The sequence below is a fragment of the Epinephelus moara genome, chromosome 8, assembly GCF_006386435.1.
Source record: "Epinephelus moara isolate mb chromosome 8, YSFRI_EMoa_1.0, whole genome shotgun sequence".
Classification (NCBI taxonomy): Eukaryota; Metazoa; Chordata; class Actinopteri; order Perciformes; family Serranidae; genus Epinephelus; species Epinephelus moara.
The window spans coordinates 28200475-28220283 of NC_065513.1; the positions used below are offsets into that span (position 1 = coordinate 28200475).

Sequence of the window (19809 nt, forward strand, 5' to 3'; positions counted from 1 at the left end):
TTTTCCTCACTTTGAGATGTGCAGTCATGATAAACACTTTACAAAGGGACGCTGTAACATTTCTTTATTCCTAAAATCACTTTAAAATTCAAACTTTTCATGGACAATTTAACAATTTTCATTATGTTTTTACTTTGGAAAACAGATTTTGAAGACTTCTGTAGTGCTTGTTTGTACTTTTACCCAAAACCCAGAACATAACATTTCAGTACTACCACAGGTTTTGCGTATTCCCATGATAATACTTGAATGTAAATCATGGTTTACTAATAATAATGCTAAACATTGGACCACAATAAAATCAAAGGAATAACACACGTGAGCATTTGGGTGATTATATTTATGCATCCTCACAACACTAGTAAACCAAAGATTTGCTCTTTAATTACAACTATTTGTTTATGGTTTTATGAACCTCTATGTTCCACTTTATCACCAAACACCATATCCTGGGAATTAAAACATTTTTAATTGGCGCTAGCATTATATCATACAGTATGTGTTGCGAGATGTTTTTAATTAACTGTTTCTCAATGAGAAGGAACTTTGTGGTTCTTGTTGTTCTTTAACACCCCTGGAGGGAGTCATGTTGGACTAAGTCACTGTACTGTACAGTAAATAAAGTTCAAACAGAAACACATACACACAGGTGTGTAGATGTGGCTTTGAAATTGATTTTTACAGTTTAAGTGGTTTCCAATTTGGTAATGAAATCATGTGTTACAGATAAATAAATGACTTTAGTCCTGATACAGTTCAAGTTTTTTAGTTGGGATGCCAAATAGTCTTTTATTTGAGCTGATTCAAAGGGCTTCACTTTCATTCTATACTTGCATTAGTGTAAGATTTATGTGATGGGCCCTGACTCACTATGTGTACTCAGTAGGCATAGGACTAACCAGAAGCCCCACAATATGATATTATCAAGATATGTGAGTCACATTTTTGTGAGTATTGCGATTACAATTTGTTGCTTATTTTCAGCTGCAAATTATGTCCCCAAAGGAAAAACTTTTGTTTTATCTACTGAGATACAGTTTTCAGTCTGTTCATCTCAGGCTACAAAAATTTCATTTGTATTTGCAATATTAATAATTCATATAGCAAAAAAATCAGTTCTTAGCATTTGTTTATCAATAAACTATTGCCATGCAAAATATCATGATCCTATGCAACACATTCTCACTCCGACCTCGTCACATATCGCCGTTTGGTCATGGACTTTACAGGTCCACATATGACGTGCAAGGTACCCTGGGTGTGTTGGTTATTAACGTTCTGGGACACCGTGTCAAGTTCTGCCTGTTACATGCGTTGTCTTCTTTCAAAATACACTTCAGTTTTAACAGGAAATTTAACGTTTACATACAGTCTCTTTCAAAATAAACACACTACGTTGGTACAACAACACAAATTGACTTCTTTTTCCTTCAACAACAAACACACATGGTTGGGTTTAGGCAACAAAAACATGTGGTTAGGTTTAGGAAAAAAGAACAGGGTTTGCCTTTAGACTCTTACAGGACACAAACACCACTCTTATGGGTGAAGGTCCGTGTTTGTTGGGCCCATCCACCATCCCTCCTGCCTTAACTTTCATCCTTGTCCTGCTGTGTTTCCCCCTGATGCCGCTGGGCGCAGTTAAGCTATAATTGCAACCGGCCACGTATCATGCCAACATTAAAGGAAGCCTTTGTGCATTGGTTCTTGACACCACAAGTCACTGCCCAAGCACCAGATTTCGACGGCTTCGAAGTGAGACTGGGCTCTCCTATACTCTATGTATTTTTCCCTCACCCCTATAGTGCTCTGTGCACATATTGTTTTCAGTCTGGTATAACTCAACAATAACAGTCAAGTGGTCGTTTGTGGTGACAGGACAGTTGCAGGGTCTCGGTAGAATGACCTCTGGTTTCAAAACCTGGGACATAAAATGTCACCTCTTTGGTTAGTGGCTAGTGTGGCTGATGCTGGAAGTAAAGCAGTCTCAAATGGACATATTTAAGGCTTACTCCCTGGAAAGCACAGACTATGGTTGCTACTCTATAGTGACTGGACTTTGTCCTTTGCTGGAGTTTCCATGATGAGAGGTACAAAGCCTAGCTGAGTTTGGGGAGACTGTGGACAAAGACTTCCAGCTGGCAACTCAGGAAGGCATTAGCAATCAAAGTTTATTAACCACTGGCCAAGTTTTAATGTGTTTATTCATTCAGAAGTTTTGTAGTAGAAGCCATTTAAGATATAGCTTGTCTTTGTTAAGAAACTAGGACACGTGTTAGGGTGCCATCTCTTCTAAAAAACTGAAACCAAAGTCAAACATATGATCACTACAGAATCTTATATTCTGACATAAAGTAACACTGTAAGTTTCCTGTGTCACTCATTACTGTATGTGTGTCACTTCGTGTTTGTGTGAGTGCCTCTGTGGGTGTGTGGCACGTACACAGATGCATTTTGAAAGTCTTCTTCTGCATTCTCAATTAAATAGTAATGTAGGTTTAGAAAGAGCACTCACCATACACTGAAATGGACTCCTAATTTATTCACAGTATCTACCACATACTTTCCTCTTTGTGTTTGTGAAAAGCACGAAAGGGCAAATCGTCACCACTGAAAGCTGCCAATGGATTCAAACACATTTGTAGTAGTAAAGGAAAAATGGGGATGTTGAAAGAGAATAGTTTTTGTTGTGTAATGATAGACAACAAACTGGCACATGTATTCATAAATTATACATTCAAATATTCATACTGTAGGTATTTTTTTTCTTTGATGCCACCATGCTCGATTTGTTTGAGCATGAAAGGAGCTTACTTCCAGTTTACATAATACCTTTTGTGGTTACGTGTTTGTCCCCTACCATGTTTTACATGACATGGATTGAAAGTAAGATTACCTTAGTAAGGAAATAAAGAATTAATACAACTACCAAGCAACATAACAAGTTGAAGCATTTTGGTGCCAGGCCTGCTCCAAAAAATTACAATGAAACACGCCTAACATTGCAACCCAATTGCCAGAAAAATGTTGGTATTGTACATTTCTGCCAACCACACACACATGCACAAAAAATACTTGGTTATTGTTTGGAGAAGATGTTGTGGCTTAAAATACCCAATTCTGGGAGCTCAACCCCGGCCGGGAAAGAACAACTGCTTTATGTGGCAATATCACAGCTGGACAAACAGTGACAGGTCCCTAAAAAACACCCTTGTTTTGAAGCTAAAAATATACATTAGGGGTCCCTAAAAACATCCACATATGGAAGCTAAAAAGACACAGGAAACACAGGAACAGGTCCCTAAAAAACACCCACGTTTCAGGGCTAGAAAAACAGTAGGGGGACTAAAAAGCCGCGGGAAACACAGCGGTGGGTCCCTGAAAAACACCCACATTTTGGCACTGAAAGCTGCAGGAAATACAGCAATGGGTTATTGGGGGCTAAAAAACTGCTGGAAACACAGTGACAGGTCCCTAGAAAACACCCATGTTTTGGGGCTAAAAAGCTGCAGGAAACACAGCAATGGGTCCCTAAAAAACATCCACGTTTGGAGACAGAAAGAAAAGAGCCACATTTAGCTAAAAAAAAAACCATGTTTTAGGGCTAAAGAGTCACTGGTAACATAACAATTGTTCCCTAAAAAACATCCACATCTGGGGACCAAATACAGCAGGAAACACAGTGACAGGTTCCGAAAAAACATCCATGTTTGGGGGCTAAAAAGCCGCTAGAAACACAGTGACAGGTTCCTAAAAAACACCCATGTTTGGGGGCTAAAAAATCCCCCCTAGAAACACAGTGACAGGTTCATAAAAAACACTCACATTTGCGGGCTGAAAAGCTGCAGAAAACACAGCAATGGTTTTCTAAAAAACTGCACATTTGGGGACTGAAAAAACAATGGAAACTTGCCATGTGCCCCTAAACGACCTCCACATTTGGGGGCTAAAAAGGTGCTGGAAACATGCATCGGGTCCCTAACAAACGTCCACGTTTTTAGGGCTAGAGATCTGCAAGAAACACAGTGACAGGTTCCTAAAAAACATCCATGTTTGGGGGCTAAAAAAGTCGCTAGAAACACAGTGACAGGTTCCGAATAAACACCCACATTTGGGGGCTGAAAAACTGCTAGTAACACAGCAGTGGGTTTCTAAACACTCCATGTTTGGGGGCTAAAAAAACCCCACTAGAAACACAGTGACAGGTTCCTAAAAAACACCCATGTTTGAGGGCTAAAAAGCTGCTAGAAACACAGTGACAGGTTCCTAGAAAACACCCATGTTTGAGGGCTAAAAAGCTGCTAGAAACACAGTGACAGGTTCCTAGAAAACACCCATGTTTGGGGGCAAAAGATACCGCTAGAAACACAGTGACAGGTTCCTAAAAAAAAGATACCGCTAGAAACACAGTGACAGGTTCCTAAAAAAACACTCACATTTGGGGGCTGAAAAGCCACTGGAAACAAAGTGACAGGTTCCTAAAAAACAAAGCCACTGGAAACAAAGTGACAGGTTCCTAAAAAACACCCACATTAGGGGGCTGGAAAGCTGCTGGTAACACAGCAATGGGTCTTTAAAACACACTCACATTTGGGGGCTAAAGAGCCACAGGAAACATAGCAATGGGTATCTAAACACCCTGCACGTTTGGGGGCTAAAAAACCAATGGAAACTTGTTACATGCCCCTAAACGACCTCCACATTTGGGGGCGAATAAAGTGCTGGAAATACGCAACAGGTCCCTAACAAACATCCACGTTCAAGGGATAGAAATCTGCAGGAAACACAGGATAGGTTCCTAAAAAAACATTCATGTCATTCATGTTTGGGGGCTAAAAAGCTGCTGGTAACACAGCAACCGGTTTCTAAGCACTCTCCATGTTCAGGGCTAAAAAACCAATAGAAACTTGCTATGGGTCCCTAAAAAACCTCCCAGTTTGGGGGCTAGAATTCTGCTGGAAACACAGCAAAGGGCCCCTAAAAAAACAGGTATGGGGGCTGAAAAGCTGCTGGAAAAAACACAGCAATGACAAGCTAAAGAACAACTGCTTTTGTTGTTAGTTGGACTCGAATAGTTGTCTGCAGCTTGGCAGGTGTGCCAATTTACCACATTTGTGGTTTGCAGAAATGTAAAATGCCAAAATCTTCTTCCAACGACTGGGCTGACCATTAATAACCTTATGTGAACTCTAATAAAGTAACACTATGTCACACTGGGTCTGTAATAGAAATTTTAAAAATACTATAAAACACATTCCAAGTCCTGATAAAGTGGGCTTTGTGTATTGATGTGTATTAAAACGATGGTGGGCTATTCACATCCTAAAGTTTGAATTGAGCAAACTGTAGTCTTCACTTTAATATTTAATTCATTTTATTGTACTTTTTATTGTGTGGAGGCAGAGAAGCCATCAGCTTGGACTTCACATGTTCAGGAGCTCATACAGTCCACAGCGCACAGCTCAGGGCGGGGGTCTGACTTGATGGACCCTATTAGTATTCCCGTCCTTTGGGTGCGCAGTGTTGCCATCCACAGAGCCACGTCAGGCCTGTAGCAACTGCTCGTCTTCTACTGCCTCTCCAAGGTTAGAGATAGGCCCGCCCGACCAGCTGGAAACACTCGAAGGAACAGACACTAGCAGCAGACCTGACACCGCGATACCGGGAATTAAGGTTTTTTTTTTCCTTTTTTTTTTACGTTGAGATTTTCTCCGGCACGGAGGCTCAAAGTGTCGCCTGTGCGCTGTGAAATTGGCAGCGGGGACGTTGGCAGCGTTATTTCGTCTCTATAAGGAGGTTGTGCAGCTGAGGGAAGATCGTTATCGCCCGTCTTATTGGTGCTTAATGGAAACGCGCAATCATAAAAAATGGTTGCATTTGGAGAATATCCGTGAATGCGATCGTCTCCTTCCGACATCGGTGCGTCAGAGAAGACACCTCAGCTAGCTGGACTCCGGGTTGGGTGTGAAGTCTTCACTGTGCACCGTGTGCTGCTGGAGTGAAGGTGACTTGCGCCCCGTCGCAGTCGAGGCAATGCGGAGAGGAGTCGCAGGCGCTCATCCGGTACTTTTCCTGCGCTCTGAGGCTCGTCTGGGAAAATATTTGCTCCGTCTCCCACACTAGAGGGGAGGAACGTGAGAGATAGACAGAGCAATAACAATAATCGAGGTTCAACCCTAGCCAGTAGTTGGCGAAGGTGAATTGAGCGTAAACAGGGGGGAGAGAATAAGGTGAACAGTAAGGTGCAGGGTGGTGAGGCAGGAAGAGAGAAAGTGGTGGAGTTTGGTGAGGAACATCAGACCAAACCGTTCTGTATTAGGGCTGTTTTATTAGTGGATGTGTATGCATGAGTTCTGCATCGAATGGGCGCAAAAACCGCCCCAGATCCGCCGGGAACATCTTCCAGATCGGCAAGCCTCCTTACCGAGAGTCACAGAGGAGGGAGAGCACCGAAAGTACCCGCAAAGCCCAGCGCGCCGTGGCCGACTGCAGAATGGTAGGTTTGCGACACGTCAATGCCTGCATGGTATAAGGAGTGCTGTGTTATTATCCAAAGCTTTCTTTGTTCTAGGACGATCCACTATCCCGTGCATGCAGGATGCACAGGCGACAGCTGTTAATAGCTGCAAAAAAAAAAAAGGGGAGAGAGACTGTAACCCGGTCTGGGAGCCTAAAAATAGCTTTATGCATTTGCATTGCTTTGTCGTCAGTGAAGCCAAACAGATCATCTCATCGTGCAGATTGACTGCGTGATTTGCATTTGGAGTGCAGTGAGTTGGGGCTGATTTTAAAAAAAAATTGCCCGAATTCACGGAGGTGTTCGTGATCATGGCTCAGAGGTCCTGTGTTTTGACAGATGCTGACAGGAATGATTATATGTATAGCCTGCTTCAGCCTTTCATACATCAGTGCACGTCATGGAGCCTCGCTGTTCCTATACAGGAGTGCAGCAGGATGCTGTGCAGGAGTTGCACAAAATGAAGGAAATATTTGCCTCGTAAGATCTGAGCTTGTGCAAACAACCAAACTTAGCATAACGGGATAAAAAAAATCAATTAACTCACAATGCACTCTGACTTTGCAGAGTATTTAATGGCACTTTTTGCGTAATCAATGAGCTTTTGTGACATGATGTGCAAGGCTGCAATTTCTACTAAATACTACTTCTACTGAAGCACCTGCACCGGCACATTATTTGTCCCCACTGTGGGGGAAAAAAGAACAGTGAGGCTGGATGTAGTGCAGGTCAGCATTTCCTCTTGACACGTTTTCATGTTGACAAGTATGCAGGCCAGGAATAAAGACTATTCTGCTGCAATGACTACAACAGGAAGCCTGATTCAAGCAAAAGTTTTATACTGGTGTGTGCTTACTTGACTGGGGAGCTTAATTTTGTGTCTTATTTTACCACAGATCGTGCAAGAATTCAACACGCTCGTGGCTCTGTACCGTGAACTGGTCATCTCCATTGGCGAAATCACTGTGGACTGTCCGTCTTTACGGGCTGAAATGCTCAAGACCCGAACTAAAGGCTGCGAGATGGCGAGAGCGGCTCACCACAGTCTCTCCTTGATATCGGGGTGAGTTAGCACAGACGCTGTCCATGGTGCTGGGAAATTAGTCCCTCCCCAAAAAAAGAGCCATCCGTGGTGCTGAAAGTGCAACCAAATGGTGCGCACTGCAACACCGCTGCGCCTAAAGTTATAAAGTAGGTAATTTTTACCAAAGCACATCTCTAATTTGCATAAGCACCCCCGTTTTAGGCACATGTATACTTAAGCCTGCTCCTCTAGCACTTCAAAGACATCATCCAAGTGTCTGCCCCATTAGTGTGAAACTGGTGAGCTTGGAGTGGGGGGAGAGTTGGGGAAAACAGAACATGAGATCAGCTTTAAAAAAAGAAATAGGATGTCTCTAATTGCTGGTGGGACAGCTTTACAGGAAGCAATCACAACAACATGCTGTAACTGACCACTTCCCATTAGCCGGGGCCTAAAACCTTAATGCATGAAGTGGAATGCTTCCCAGGACGAATATCTGCGATCATAATATCAGTAATGTGGAGCCAATGACTTTTGCATTTTGTGTGTCGGTTTGGCGTGCTTGTATGCAGCTCAGTGAGTGTTGTTGTTTTCTAGAGTGCGGAAAAATCTTTCATCTTATATTACAAGTGGTTTGTGTATGATGGAGGTTTTGGTTGAAGACAGGGAGGAAACAGCTATGACAGAAGCCCGACGTGTCTGTCGCCTTGGCCTGCACTCTCCACTGAGCACAACATCTACTCCACATTGGTGCCAGTGGAAGAAGGGCAAAGCGAGGCTTGGGATTTGAAGGTCCTCGGTGAGGCTAAGATGCCAGCTGACTTGGCACCCTCAAACTTACTTAAATAACAATCGGACGGGCCGAAGCCAGCGGTGAGAGAGATTTTTAGAGGTCGTTCTGCAGTGCTAGCTGCTTGCCAAAGCCCCGGCACTATTGGAACAATCACAGCATCAGGTTTACTCTATCTATAGCTCATATTTCTCTTTATTACAGGCATCTGGGACCTGCGGAATCATCGAATGCTCTCCCATTAAATATTAGTCTGCCATATTTTTCATGAGGGCAAGTTTGAAATGTGTTAGGCTGTACTCTGCTCTGTAACCCATTTCCTGGCTCAATAATTAATCCACTTGCTGTATCTTGCAGTGGCTTGAGAATGCATATCCTTCACTGTCTGTTACATGCATGACAAAATCTTTCCATTTAATGTACGGCGGCTTTGAAGCACATGTGCGTGACACTCTCATATGGTTAGCCGGTAATGTCTCCTGCATGTTTCCTGTCGTGCAGAGGCATGAATCATACAACATTTTTATATAAGAAAGGCTTTAATAACATATTTGGATCAACAGAGCAGGACCTTTCTGCTCTGTGTTCTTTTTCCAATATATGGCTCATAATTATACAGATACAGTTATACCTCAAAGACAACAAGCACTATCCATTATAGTCCTATGCTTTAGTTTCCTGCTGCTGCTGCAATGGAAAGTGCTTAAGAGAGAACTCTAAGTTCCCACTGATAGCAGCATCAACATCATAATCATCACCAGCACATACTCTAAACCTCCTTCTCTAAAAGCTCTCCAGGCCATTTCAACGTCCGTCTGCACTACTAGAGACACAGAGCTCGAATTAGACAGCACAGATCATTCCCCTTTAATCAAATAAAGCCAGTGTGTCTGAATGGTTTGAGTGATGCGGGTCCTCTCCGACGTGCTAGAGGAAAGCTGATAAGTAGGATAGCATTGATGACAGCTGTGCTTTAGCAACAGTGCTGTGGAAGGCAGCACTGTGACAAAACAAGGATGGGAAGGAGAAGCTCGCTGTTGGAAAGAGGGGAACGCAACAGCATGATTCGTGTGAGATGTATTTGTACCAGGTGCAACTTTCACGCCTTTCATCGCTGTCACTTTCCCCTGTGATATCACACCCACTGAATATCACCTGCTGTAGTTTCCCCTTGAACACCAGATTTATATGGTTGTGAAGCTACGGTGGTGTCTCATAAAAGCCAGTGATCAGCGCTGGGTAAATAAAAAATACTCAGATGGGGTTTTATATTTGAGCTTCTCCACTCTATTTTATTTATGTATTCTCAGATGTTTAAACAAACTAAAAATATCTACACAGGATAACACAGTGGAGCAAATGGAGTGGCAATTTTGACCTTGTCTGCTGCAACAGAAACAGATAGCTCCTGTTTATTCACCATTAATGCAAACGGTGTGGCTAATCTGTCATCTGGTGGTTTAAATTTTGTAAAGTTTTGTGAACTTATTACATGTATTTGAGTTTATTGCTCCTTCTAACATTAGCTGCTGCTATTTTGCCCATTTGCCAGAAGGAGATGTTGACATTTCTGCAAACCACAGATACATTACCTTTGTACGTTTTGCACCTATCATAGCAACATTTCTGAAGTGACACAGTTCTGATTACATGTATATGAGCTGGCTTTGTCACTGGGACGTGGAGGGGATGGTGGATGGCGTGAGGCTGCCAAGCTGCAGACCATTGCTCGAGACCAGCAAACAACATAACTGGTTGTTTTTTTTGGCAAGACTGGCGGAGATTATGGCACCAAAACTGGATACTTTTAGCCGAAACATGATTTTTCTTAACCATGACCAAGTGGTTATCATTTGTAAAGAAATGCTAAGTTTCAACATATCTGAACCGCGGGTGCAGGGTTCAAACCCAGGGTTTGGGGGAGCCCCTGTGTGCGGAGTTTGCATGCTCTCCTCCCACAGTCCAAAGACATGCAGGTTAATTGGTGACTCTAAATTGCCTGTAGATGTGAATGTGAGCATGAACGGATGTCTGACTCTGTGTCAGCCCTGTGATAGTCTGGTGACCTCTCCAGGGTGTATCCTGCTTCTCAAATGAGGCTCCAGTTCCCTTGCGACATGATGAGTGGTTACGGAAAATGAATGAATGATGTTACATGTCTGTGGTTTGCAGAAACATACAATGCCAACATTTATTCTAGCAACTGGCTTGTGCTATTAAGAATTGTAGTTGTTTTTCATGTTAGTGATCATATAGATGTTAAGCAGAGAATACTAAAAGGAGGGTTATTCTTCATATATGTTATGATTTTTCAAAAATAAAAGCATAATAGTGATATTTGTGGTTGGCTGTTCATGATGTGACATAGAAGATGTGCAAAGAAAGATTGAAAATAAAGAAAATAAAATGAAAGTATTGAAAATACTCTTCAAAAGTTGAACGTCAGCTCCTGTTTTTGACATTCTATCTATGCGTTTAAGTGATCAGTACATTCTGCACTCAAACTTTGGAAACTCAAACCACAACAACTTTTCAAGACAAGACACAATCAACTTATCAAGTAATTTATTTTAAAAAAATGGTTGTATCTTGCTACATGCCTCCAATCACCAACCTTAGGGTTCCTGTTAGCACATACACATCAAGTAACTGAGCTCCACAAGGCTAAACTTCTCAATCCACTGCTGTTAAACTATACACAGAGACATGAAGAGTCCATCTATGAACTGTTGCTGTGTTCCAACTCTGTCTGTTTCAGGCCAGAGGACGGGGAGATCCACCCTGAGATCTGTAGGCTCTTCATCCAGCTGCAGTGCTGTCTGGAAATGTACATCACTGAGATGCTCAAATCTGTCTGCTTGCTGGGCTCCCTGCAGCTCCACAGGAAAGGTTAATACATGAGAAAGCCTCATAGCTTTTGAGTTTGTGTGTGTAGGTGTGAGTGTACGCCATGTGTGCTGGTTTATGTACAGCGTGCTTTGTTTCTCTTTTTCACATTTTAATTGATTTAAAAGAAACGGCCAAGAAAACAGACAACATTCACAACAGTAGTGGATTTTAAAATATATGCACAGATTTAATTATTCACTGATAGCTTACTGCCATGTTTTATTATCCAGAGACTTCACCGTTGTTCCCAGGATACCACAAATATATGTGCACAAATATAAACCAGTACTTTTGTACCTATTTTAATGAAGTCTACAATGATCATATGAGCTAACGTGTAATTTTCTTGCTATTTCACCCTTGCTTTCCTTGTGTTTTAATGCATGTAGAAGTGACACACATTTAAGGCTGCTCTCTGTGTGCTTTAGGTAAGGATTTCTGTGGCCCCACCGGAGTCGACAATAAGACAGAGGAGAGCTCAGACATCCCCATCCTGGAGGACACCTCATCCTCCCCCACTGACTTTCCTCAGCTCTGCTGGCTGGTGGCCACTGACATAGAAAACATAGAAAAGTAGGTGGACAAAAAAAAGTTCTCCGTCTGTGTGTGAGTGTTGCAAGTTTGCAGTTGTCGTGTGAATAATTGTAAATGTTCTTTGTTGGTCAAAGTAATGCAAAGTTTGCAAGTTTATTTTTATTTTTTGTCATTTTACATGATAGAAAAGACGAGAGATGCATTAACACTTTACACCCTAATTTTTGTTTACATTAGTAGCAGCTATGCTTACTTAAAATAGCGGCACATATGTCATTTAAAACACTTTATTTAGTTGTATCACACCTCAAATCTTCCTCTTTCAACCTCACTAATGATGTAACAGTTGATCCTTCACAGCTGGATTTATTAAATAATTGTTTTGTTAAATATTTGTCTTCATGAAACAGAATCTACATGGAGAAAAATTTCGATTTTACTTTTTTGTTATAGGGGATCCTATAAAAACTTAATTACATTTTTCTAAAAATTAGCAGATATTTGTGTACTATGCAAACCTACAGTATATGCAACAAAGAACTGTACTTGGCAGAGTAGACAAAAATGTGATGTAATCTATTGTCTGTGGTTGTTGTGGATAATTTGAAGTTTATTTAACCACAAAACTAAATATTAAAAATGTACAATTTCCAGCGTTTACTTGGGATGTTGCACCAAACTTTAGACTGTTTGAAAACTACTTGAAAAATACTTTACATATCTGGTAGTCACAGATATGTAGTCACATAAAAATGCCATAGTGAGTATGGCATAAAAAGTGGCAGGATATATTTAAAAAAAAATTGTCTTGGCATACTATGTCATAAAAGATGTCACAAATTTCTTTATCGTATACTATGAAAAAAAGGACAAAAGTTGCCAGATTATAGTATGTTACAAAAATTGCAATAGTATAATATGTCGTAAAATTTTAATGGTACAGTATGTCACAAAAATTGCCAAAAATCTGATACTATACAACGACATGACAAAAAATTGCCATAGTATAGTAGGTCATAACAATGTTATAGCTATGAACAAAAATTGCAAAACTTGAAACGGTATTCGATGCAATACAAAAAAATGTCATAGTAAAGTATGTGGAAAAAAAATTGACAAAAATCTGAATTTATACTATGACATGTCAAAAAAAATTGCTATGGTATAGTATGTCATAACAATGTCATAGTGTAGTATGTCACAAAAATTGCAATACTATACTATGAAATGTCACAAAAATTACCACAGTAGAGTACAAAAATTCCAATAGTATAATATGTTGTAAAATTTTAATGGTACAGTATGTCACAAAAATTGCCAAAATCTGATACTGTATTATGACATGTCAAGAAAAATTGACATGGTAAAGTATCATAAAAATGTCCTAGTGTAGTATGTCACAAAAATTGCAATATTAAACTATGAAATGTCACAAAAATTACCATAGTAAATATGTCAACAAATTGCCATGGTAAAGTATCATTAAAATGTCATTGTTATATACTATGGTATTTTTTTTTAACATACCATACTATATCATAGTGTAGTATATCACAGAAATTGCAAAAAAAATATTAATATTATACTATGGCATGTCACAAAAATTGCAATAGTATAATATGTCTTAAAATTTTAATGGTACAGTATGTCACAAAAATTGCCAAAAATCTGATACTATACGACGACATGACAAAAAATTGCCATAGTGTAGTAGGTCATAACAATGTCATAGCTATGAACAAAAATTGCAAAAAATGAAACAGTATTCGATGCAATGCAAAAAAATTCCATAGTAAAGTATGTGAAAAAAAAATCTGAATTTATACTACAACATGTCAAAAAAATTGCTATGGTATAGTATGTCATAACAATGTCAAAACAATGTCATAGTGTAGTATGTCACAAAAAAAATGCAGAAAATTCAATACTATACTTGGCTTATCACAAAAATTGTAGTCAGAGAGTGAAATGTGATTTGTCACAATGTTTGTCACATTAGGTGCTGAAATTAGACTAATACATGTTATGGAAAATACAGTTTATTTTAAGATGTATTTTGACTTTGATGCTGCCAAAATGCGGCAAGTGATTATTTGCTAAAGGTGTATGTGTGTGTGTGTTTGTGTGAAAATATACCACATGATAGATGCCACGCAATATAACAGCCTTTATTTGTGTTATTGCAGGGATATGAGGGAGATGAAGAACCTTCTCAGTAAACTCAGGGAGACAATGCCTTTACCATTGAAGAACCAAGGTAAGACAGAGACACTTTCTTTACTTTCACCCTGTTACACACACTTCCCGACACACAGCCCACAGAGCAGTGACACTTTTCAGATCTTTTATTGTGAAAAAGTAGAGAAGACTCATTGGGATAAAGAGTGGCTTGAAAAAACGCACAGCTAAAACTAGCAATAATGTCTGACTTGGCAACGGTCTGTGTGTGTTCTTGTGCCCAGATGACAGCAGTTTGCTGAACCTGACTCCCTACCCACTGGTCCGACAGAGGAAGAGGCGGTTCTTTGGGCTCTGTTGCCTGGTAACCAGCTAAGGGCCCCGCCTTCGTGGGTAGGAGGCGGCAACAAAGACACCATTACCCACTGTCCTTCACCACTTGTGTCTCCCACCAATCTATTACTGCCATTTTCAAATAAATTGTCTCTTTCTCTTTTTTTTAAAGGCTGCCCATTTTATAATTTTATTTTGTAATACAAAGAAGAATTGTAACTGCAATGTAATGAAAACAAAAGTCATGAACATATATTTTAAGATATTTTGCAACAAATTTTCCCTTTTTTGGTAAATGAAGTCAGATATCTGCTTGTCCAATGTAAAAGAGAATGAGAGATAAAACAATGTCAATGTTCAATTACTTCCACAAACCTGAGTGAATGAAACGAGGATTCATGTTTTTAAAAAGGGAATATAATTGTCCGTTTTTGTCAGAAATAATGTGATAACTTATGAACTGACGCCATCCGAATGTTTGAGGGCGGCGTTTGCAACGACAAAGTTACACCTCCGTATGTCTACGCTGAGATGACAGGTTTGTGCAGAGTAAGTTTGTTGTGTATTACAGTCTCTGTTTTCTGTTCCTTGCTGTTTTTTCTTCTTAATGTACTTAATTTAGTCTTCCATAAACCAAGTACCTGTATCCAACTTTAACTTTCCAGCTTCGAAATGGAATATATGATACAATACTCAAAAAGAAAACTTCTTTGCACACAGTATCTATCTATAAATTGAGACATTAGACTTGTATATACACATACTCTTTACGCAATGCTCTCTGAATTATTTTCAAAGATGGAGATGTTTCACAGAGAATCTGTTGGCTGGTTATAAGCAGGAGGGGTCTCCCTCTGTCTGAGGCAGACAGAGGCCAGGCAGCATGGGTCTTGCTTATTAATGATAGTGATCAATGTTTAGGGCACGGTGAAGGTACAGTAGTCAAAGCTGATATAGGTCATTTTACATTGTTAATAAAACTTTTGTTATTGAAACTTATCAACTGGTCTCTGTGATTTTCTTGCATGTAATTTGCAAAAATGTCCACTGGGTGGAGACAAACTACCAAAAACATCCAACAGAGGGTGTTTTGGATCTTGTTAAAAAAGCAAACTGAATTTAACAAGGATAATATGTTATAATTTATACTTTGATTATAAACACCCCAGCATTTACTGTATGCTTTTTTCTGGTTTATGGATTGTCTTGTTTGTAAAGTAAACATTTCTATCCGGGAGGGTTAGAGGGGGACAAAGATAGATGGAAACACAGAATGGGAGACAGAAAGAAAAGTCAGATAATCTTTTATTAAGTCCACAACAAGCAGCTTTTGTTCATGTGCTGAAGCCTGGAGAAATCGAGTGAATGAGAGACGGACAGAGAGAGAAAGATTAAACAGCCCGAGCTCAGGCAGGATCCAGCTGGTCACCTACTTTTACTGCTGGAATTAAGAATATTTTTATCAGTAAAGGAAAAACTTCAAAGTGTCCTCAGCATGCAGTGATCAGTGGCTGACATGGTTTCTTTTATAGCTCCTCGGCAAACCCCAAAATGGGCCAAATGTATTTTTTATTTCTAATTTAGACATGCAGGTTAGGTGGATTTAAAACTCTAAATTGCCGGCCGGTGTGCCCTTTAAGAAACTGGTGACATGCCCATTGCATAATCTGAAGTAACCTTCACACTCAACAGCAGTATAGAACAGATGGATAAATGGAAACTGTGATAGTTTTATATATTGTAATGTGTTCAGATGTGCTGTTGAGAGAAGTTTGAGTTTAATAGCACAATACACTTACCCATAGAAAAGCAAGATGGCAGCCATCTCTGCCAGGTCAGTCTGCAGCCGATCACATTTTATGGTTGGATAATGTTTGTAGTTTGATATGGCAACAAATGTGACTAATTTAAGCAACAGCAACAAGCCAAGACTTTGTTTATTAGGAAGTACTCGACTGAAGAAATTGGGACTTTATATCGTTGACAGTGGTTCGTTTTTTATACCTATCAGGTCCCACTGATCCCAAATAGCTAGGAGAAATTAAAAATGCATACCAAACAAAAGTTTGGGTCTGAGGATATTTAGTTTTCAGTTGCAGTTTGGTTCAGGTGACGAATCTATTTGGTAAGGTTTAGACCATGGTTGTGGAGTAAGCCTTTATACAACGTTAACCAGGTGTTGTTAGAAAGGCTTTCTGGAACGAGAGGCTTTAGGCTAACTTGTGCTTAACATTTTCTTGTGGAATCCACATCTAAAAAATGTCTAATAAACTACAGAATTAATAGTTCCTTTACGGACTTACACTTCCTTCATTCATTTCATTTTCTGTAACTGCTTATCCTGGGGGGTCGTGGTGGAGCTGGAGCCTATCCCAGCTGACGTAGGGCATGAGGCAGGTTACACCCAGACTGTCACAACCATTCACACTCTCATTCATATCTACGGGCAATTTAGTGTCACCAATTAAGCTGCAAATCTCTGGATTGTGGGAGGAAGCCAGAGTACCCAGAGAAACCAACAGTGACACAGGGAGAACATGCAAACTCCGCACAGAGAGGCTCCCCAACCCTGGGGTTCGAACCGGGAACCCTCTTGCTGTGAGATGACAATGCTCCCCACTTATTTCTTAAGCCAAATAAAGTATTTAAAAAAGATGTTTACTCTTTACATGTTTTTACAGAATAGCAAAACACAAGAGTTGAGAAAAATACCAGTAGCACCTTACAATATAATGTAAGCACAGTTTCTTCTACAGATCCAGCCTCCATGTCCCACTTACAGACATTTTTTGCCCACCTTACTGATGTTGTATCTGTATTTAGTCACCCATCAGTATTTTTAGAGTTCCTTAGACTTAATGAGGTTTAGAGAGTCACAGGGGATGATAGCCTGCTTCTTTCTCTCACCCAAAAACTTCTCTGTGTTAGTTTTTGTGTATCACCCCTGTAAGAGAGCCTTCCAAGCACCTCCCTTTCACCCACCAGCCTCTCTGTACATCAACTAAGTGATGCACATCTGCCAACAATAAACATTTTTGGAGTGATGAGGGCACGTCAAGTAGCCGGTGTCTTCACACAGTTTCACAGGCAGGTTCGGACTCACATGCTCTCACACAGTGAGAGGGCAGCAAGCCAGAGGCAGGAATAGATTTCCAGCAGGGGTTTGCTTGGCACTGCTGAGCGCTGTCTGGTTTAGTAAGCACAGGACATCTTTTGAAATAGACCATCTCAGGCCAGAACACAGATTTTCAAACGTTATCTCGAGGGATGTTTACAGAACTATTTTCTTCAGAGCCGAGACCTACTTTGTGCAGTGTATTGTGTGTGCAGCTCAAGCAGCGTTAAACAGAATCAACATCTCTCTGTAAATATTGCATCTACACATAATTGTGTGTTCGTCATATCTCTGTCTCTCATTATGAAGAAGTACAATAATAAAAAGAAATTCAACATGGCTGGTGTTCTGCTATTTATTTCTGGTGTAATACAGTTTCATATTATAGTTTTACACATGCATAACTTTTACAATATGTTGAAGTAGCGTCATAAAAGATTAATATGTAAAATGAAGCTGAAGATAAAAAGGTCACAAGGTCAAGCCCTCCTCTTGCATCCTCAGGCAGCAGCACATGGCAGGATGCTGAGAACTGACACCTCTTCTCCCTTACATCGCTGTAGTCCTGCTTCACACTCGCTCATGGTCTGAGACGCTGCAGTCGCATTCTGCCCAACTTGGACACACACATCTGCACCTTGGTTCGAGCAATCTGCAGTGTCCCTACAGCGACACTCGTTGCTTTGATCTGAAAGAATAACAAGGAGGAAGAGAAGAGGAATGAGTTAAGACGTATGACTACAAACTGCCAATATGGTATGTTATAATGGCGTGTTTGTAATTTTGAGATGTCCCTACCATCACAGGTCTCCCACATGTGACAGTTGGTGCAGCCTGTTGTGTTGCGCTCCGGCCACTTGCAGGTGCTGTCGTCAGCTATTGTGTAGCTCTTCCCCATACACTGCAGTGCATGCATTTTGCACACATTCAGAAGGATGGATTTCCTGCCCCTAGCAGCAGTGGCACACACCTCCAAAGATGCCCTGGTGACAAATATCATCAAAAACAAGAAAATGAATCATTGGTTCAGTTTGCAAAAAGCCACACATATCCAGAGTGATGATTAGTCGAGGAAACATACCCGCACTCGAAGGCCATTTTGCAAACACATTGTCCTCTAGAAGACTTCTCCCAGGGTTTACACTGCACCAAGGGAAGGCTGCGTTGTTGTGGCACTACAGCTGAAGGATACATGGAAACCATTCTTTTACATTAGTAACTGACTAATATCCAAGCATGCAATGATAAAAATGGAGTAATGTAAAAATGTAAAGAAATGTTTAGAGTTTCTCAAAGTGTGACTGCGTCATGTCTATAATCATAACCATGGTCCGTTTCAAATACTTTCACTTTCAGTAGTCTGGTATAAAACTCAACAGTTTTTTTTGGCAGTGAGATGGAAAAGACAGTTTGTTGAGTAGTGTAGTGTAGTATATATAATAAAATCGTTAATAAATGTCAGCACATAGTATGCTTTTAAATATGTCATTATGATATATGTAACAAAAATTGCCTTGGCATACTTGTCATAACAGATGTCACAAATTTCTTTATTTAATTATATGCAAATCATTAAAAAACATTATTGTCAGATTATAGTATGTGACAAAAATTGTCATGGTATAGTACGTCATAAAAATATCATAGTATCGTATGTCACAAAAATTGCAAAAAGTAATGCTATAGTATGACATGTCAGAGAAATTGCCATACTATATGTCATAAAAATGTCATAACCTAGTATGATGTAAAAGTAACTATACTATGACATTATGAAATTTGAATGACACACTATACTATGATATTTTCTTGAAAATAGTATACTAAGACAATTTTTGTGACATACTATACTGTGACGTTTTTTCATGATTTTGTAACGACATGTTATGCTATGTTGTTCTTTCATGATTTGCAATGACATTCTATACTATGACGTCCCGATTTTCGAAGACATGCTATACCATAACATTTTTTTTCATAATTTCTCAGAGCATGCGATATTATGATATTTTTCATGATTTTTAACGACATACAATATTTGGATGTTTTTTTTAAATGATTTTTAACAACATACTTTCCTACAACGTTTTTTCTTGGATTTCGAAGACATGCTATAGCATAACGTTTTTGTAATGAAAACTGAGAACATTCTATACTATGAAATGTTTTTTTCATGATTTTTGACGACATATGTCATTTTTTAATGATTTCAATCAATCAATCAATCAATCAATCAATCAATCAATTTTATTTATAAAGCCAAATATCACAAATCACAATTTGCCTCACAAGGCTTTGCAGCATACGACATCACTCTGTCCTCAGGACCCTCACAGCAGATAAGGAAAAACTCCACAAAAAAAACTTTTTTAATTATTTCTTTTTCATGATTTCTGACGACATGTTATACTATGACTTTTTTTCATGAT

General features: G+C 39.7%; 2 protein-coding genes across 3 annotated transcripts in view; one reads left to right on the forward strand and one right to left on the reverse strand.

The window, feature by feature from the left end:
* Window positions 1–5510: 5510 nt before the first annotated feature.
* On the forward strand, window positions 5511–15262 carry rgs7bpa (regulator of G protein signaling 7 binding protein a). Of its 2 annotated transcripts, XM_050051074.1 has the most exons (6): window positions 5512–6496; window positions 7414–7580; window positions 11090–11220; window positions 11649–11793; window positions 13941–14011; window positions 14217–15262. In XM_050051074.1, the coding sequence occupies exons 1-6, from the start codon at window positions 6347–6349 to the stop codon at window positions 14306–14308; spliced, it is 756 nt and encodes a 251-aa protein (XP_049907031.1). In that variant the 5' UTR covers window positions 5512–6346; the 3' UTR covers window positions 14309–15262. The 2 variants fall into 2 exon arrangements, with proteins under 2 accessions (XP_049907032.1, XP_049907031.1); XM_050051075.1 differs by lacking the exon at window positions 7414–7580 and having other exon boundaries at window positions 5511–6496.
* A 2472-nt stretch (window positions 15263–17734) lies between these two features.
* The window catches only part of c7a (complement component 7a), a 13826-nt gene continuing 11751 nt past the window's right edge, over window positions 17735–19809 (reverse strand). Inside the window, exons 16-18 of the mRNA XM_050052087.1 lie at window positions 18462–18561; window positions 18179–18363; window positions 17735–18068 (exon numbers count right to left, since the gene is read on the reverse strand). Of these exons, the coding sequence (XP_049908044.1) occupies window positions 17881–18068; window positions 18179–18363; window positions 18462–18561 (473 nt within the window). The 3' untranslated portion in view covers window positions 17735–17880. The remainder of the gene's footprint in view (window positions 18069–18178; window positions 18364–18461; window positions 18562–19809) is intronic.

Bases quoted from the DNA above. Each gene is read 5' to 3' on its own strand.
- rgs7bpa (XM_050051074.1), top strand. From the start codon at position 6,347: ATGAGTTCTGCATCGAATGGGCGCAAAAACCGCCCCAGATCCGCCGGG. The intron at 11,221-11,648 runs GTTAATACATGA...TGTGTGCTTTAG, and splicing joins CCTGCAGCTCCACAGGAAAG to GTAAGGATTTCTGTGGCCCC. The intron at 14,012-14,216 runs GTAAGACAGAGA...TCTTGTGCCCAG, and splicing joins TTTACCATTGAAGAACCAAG to ATGACAGCAGTTTGCTGAAC.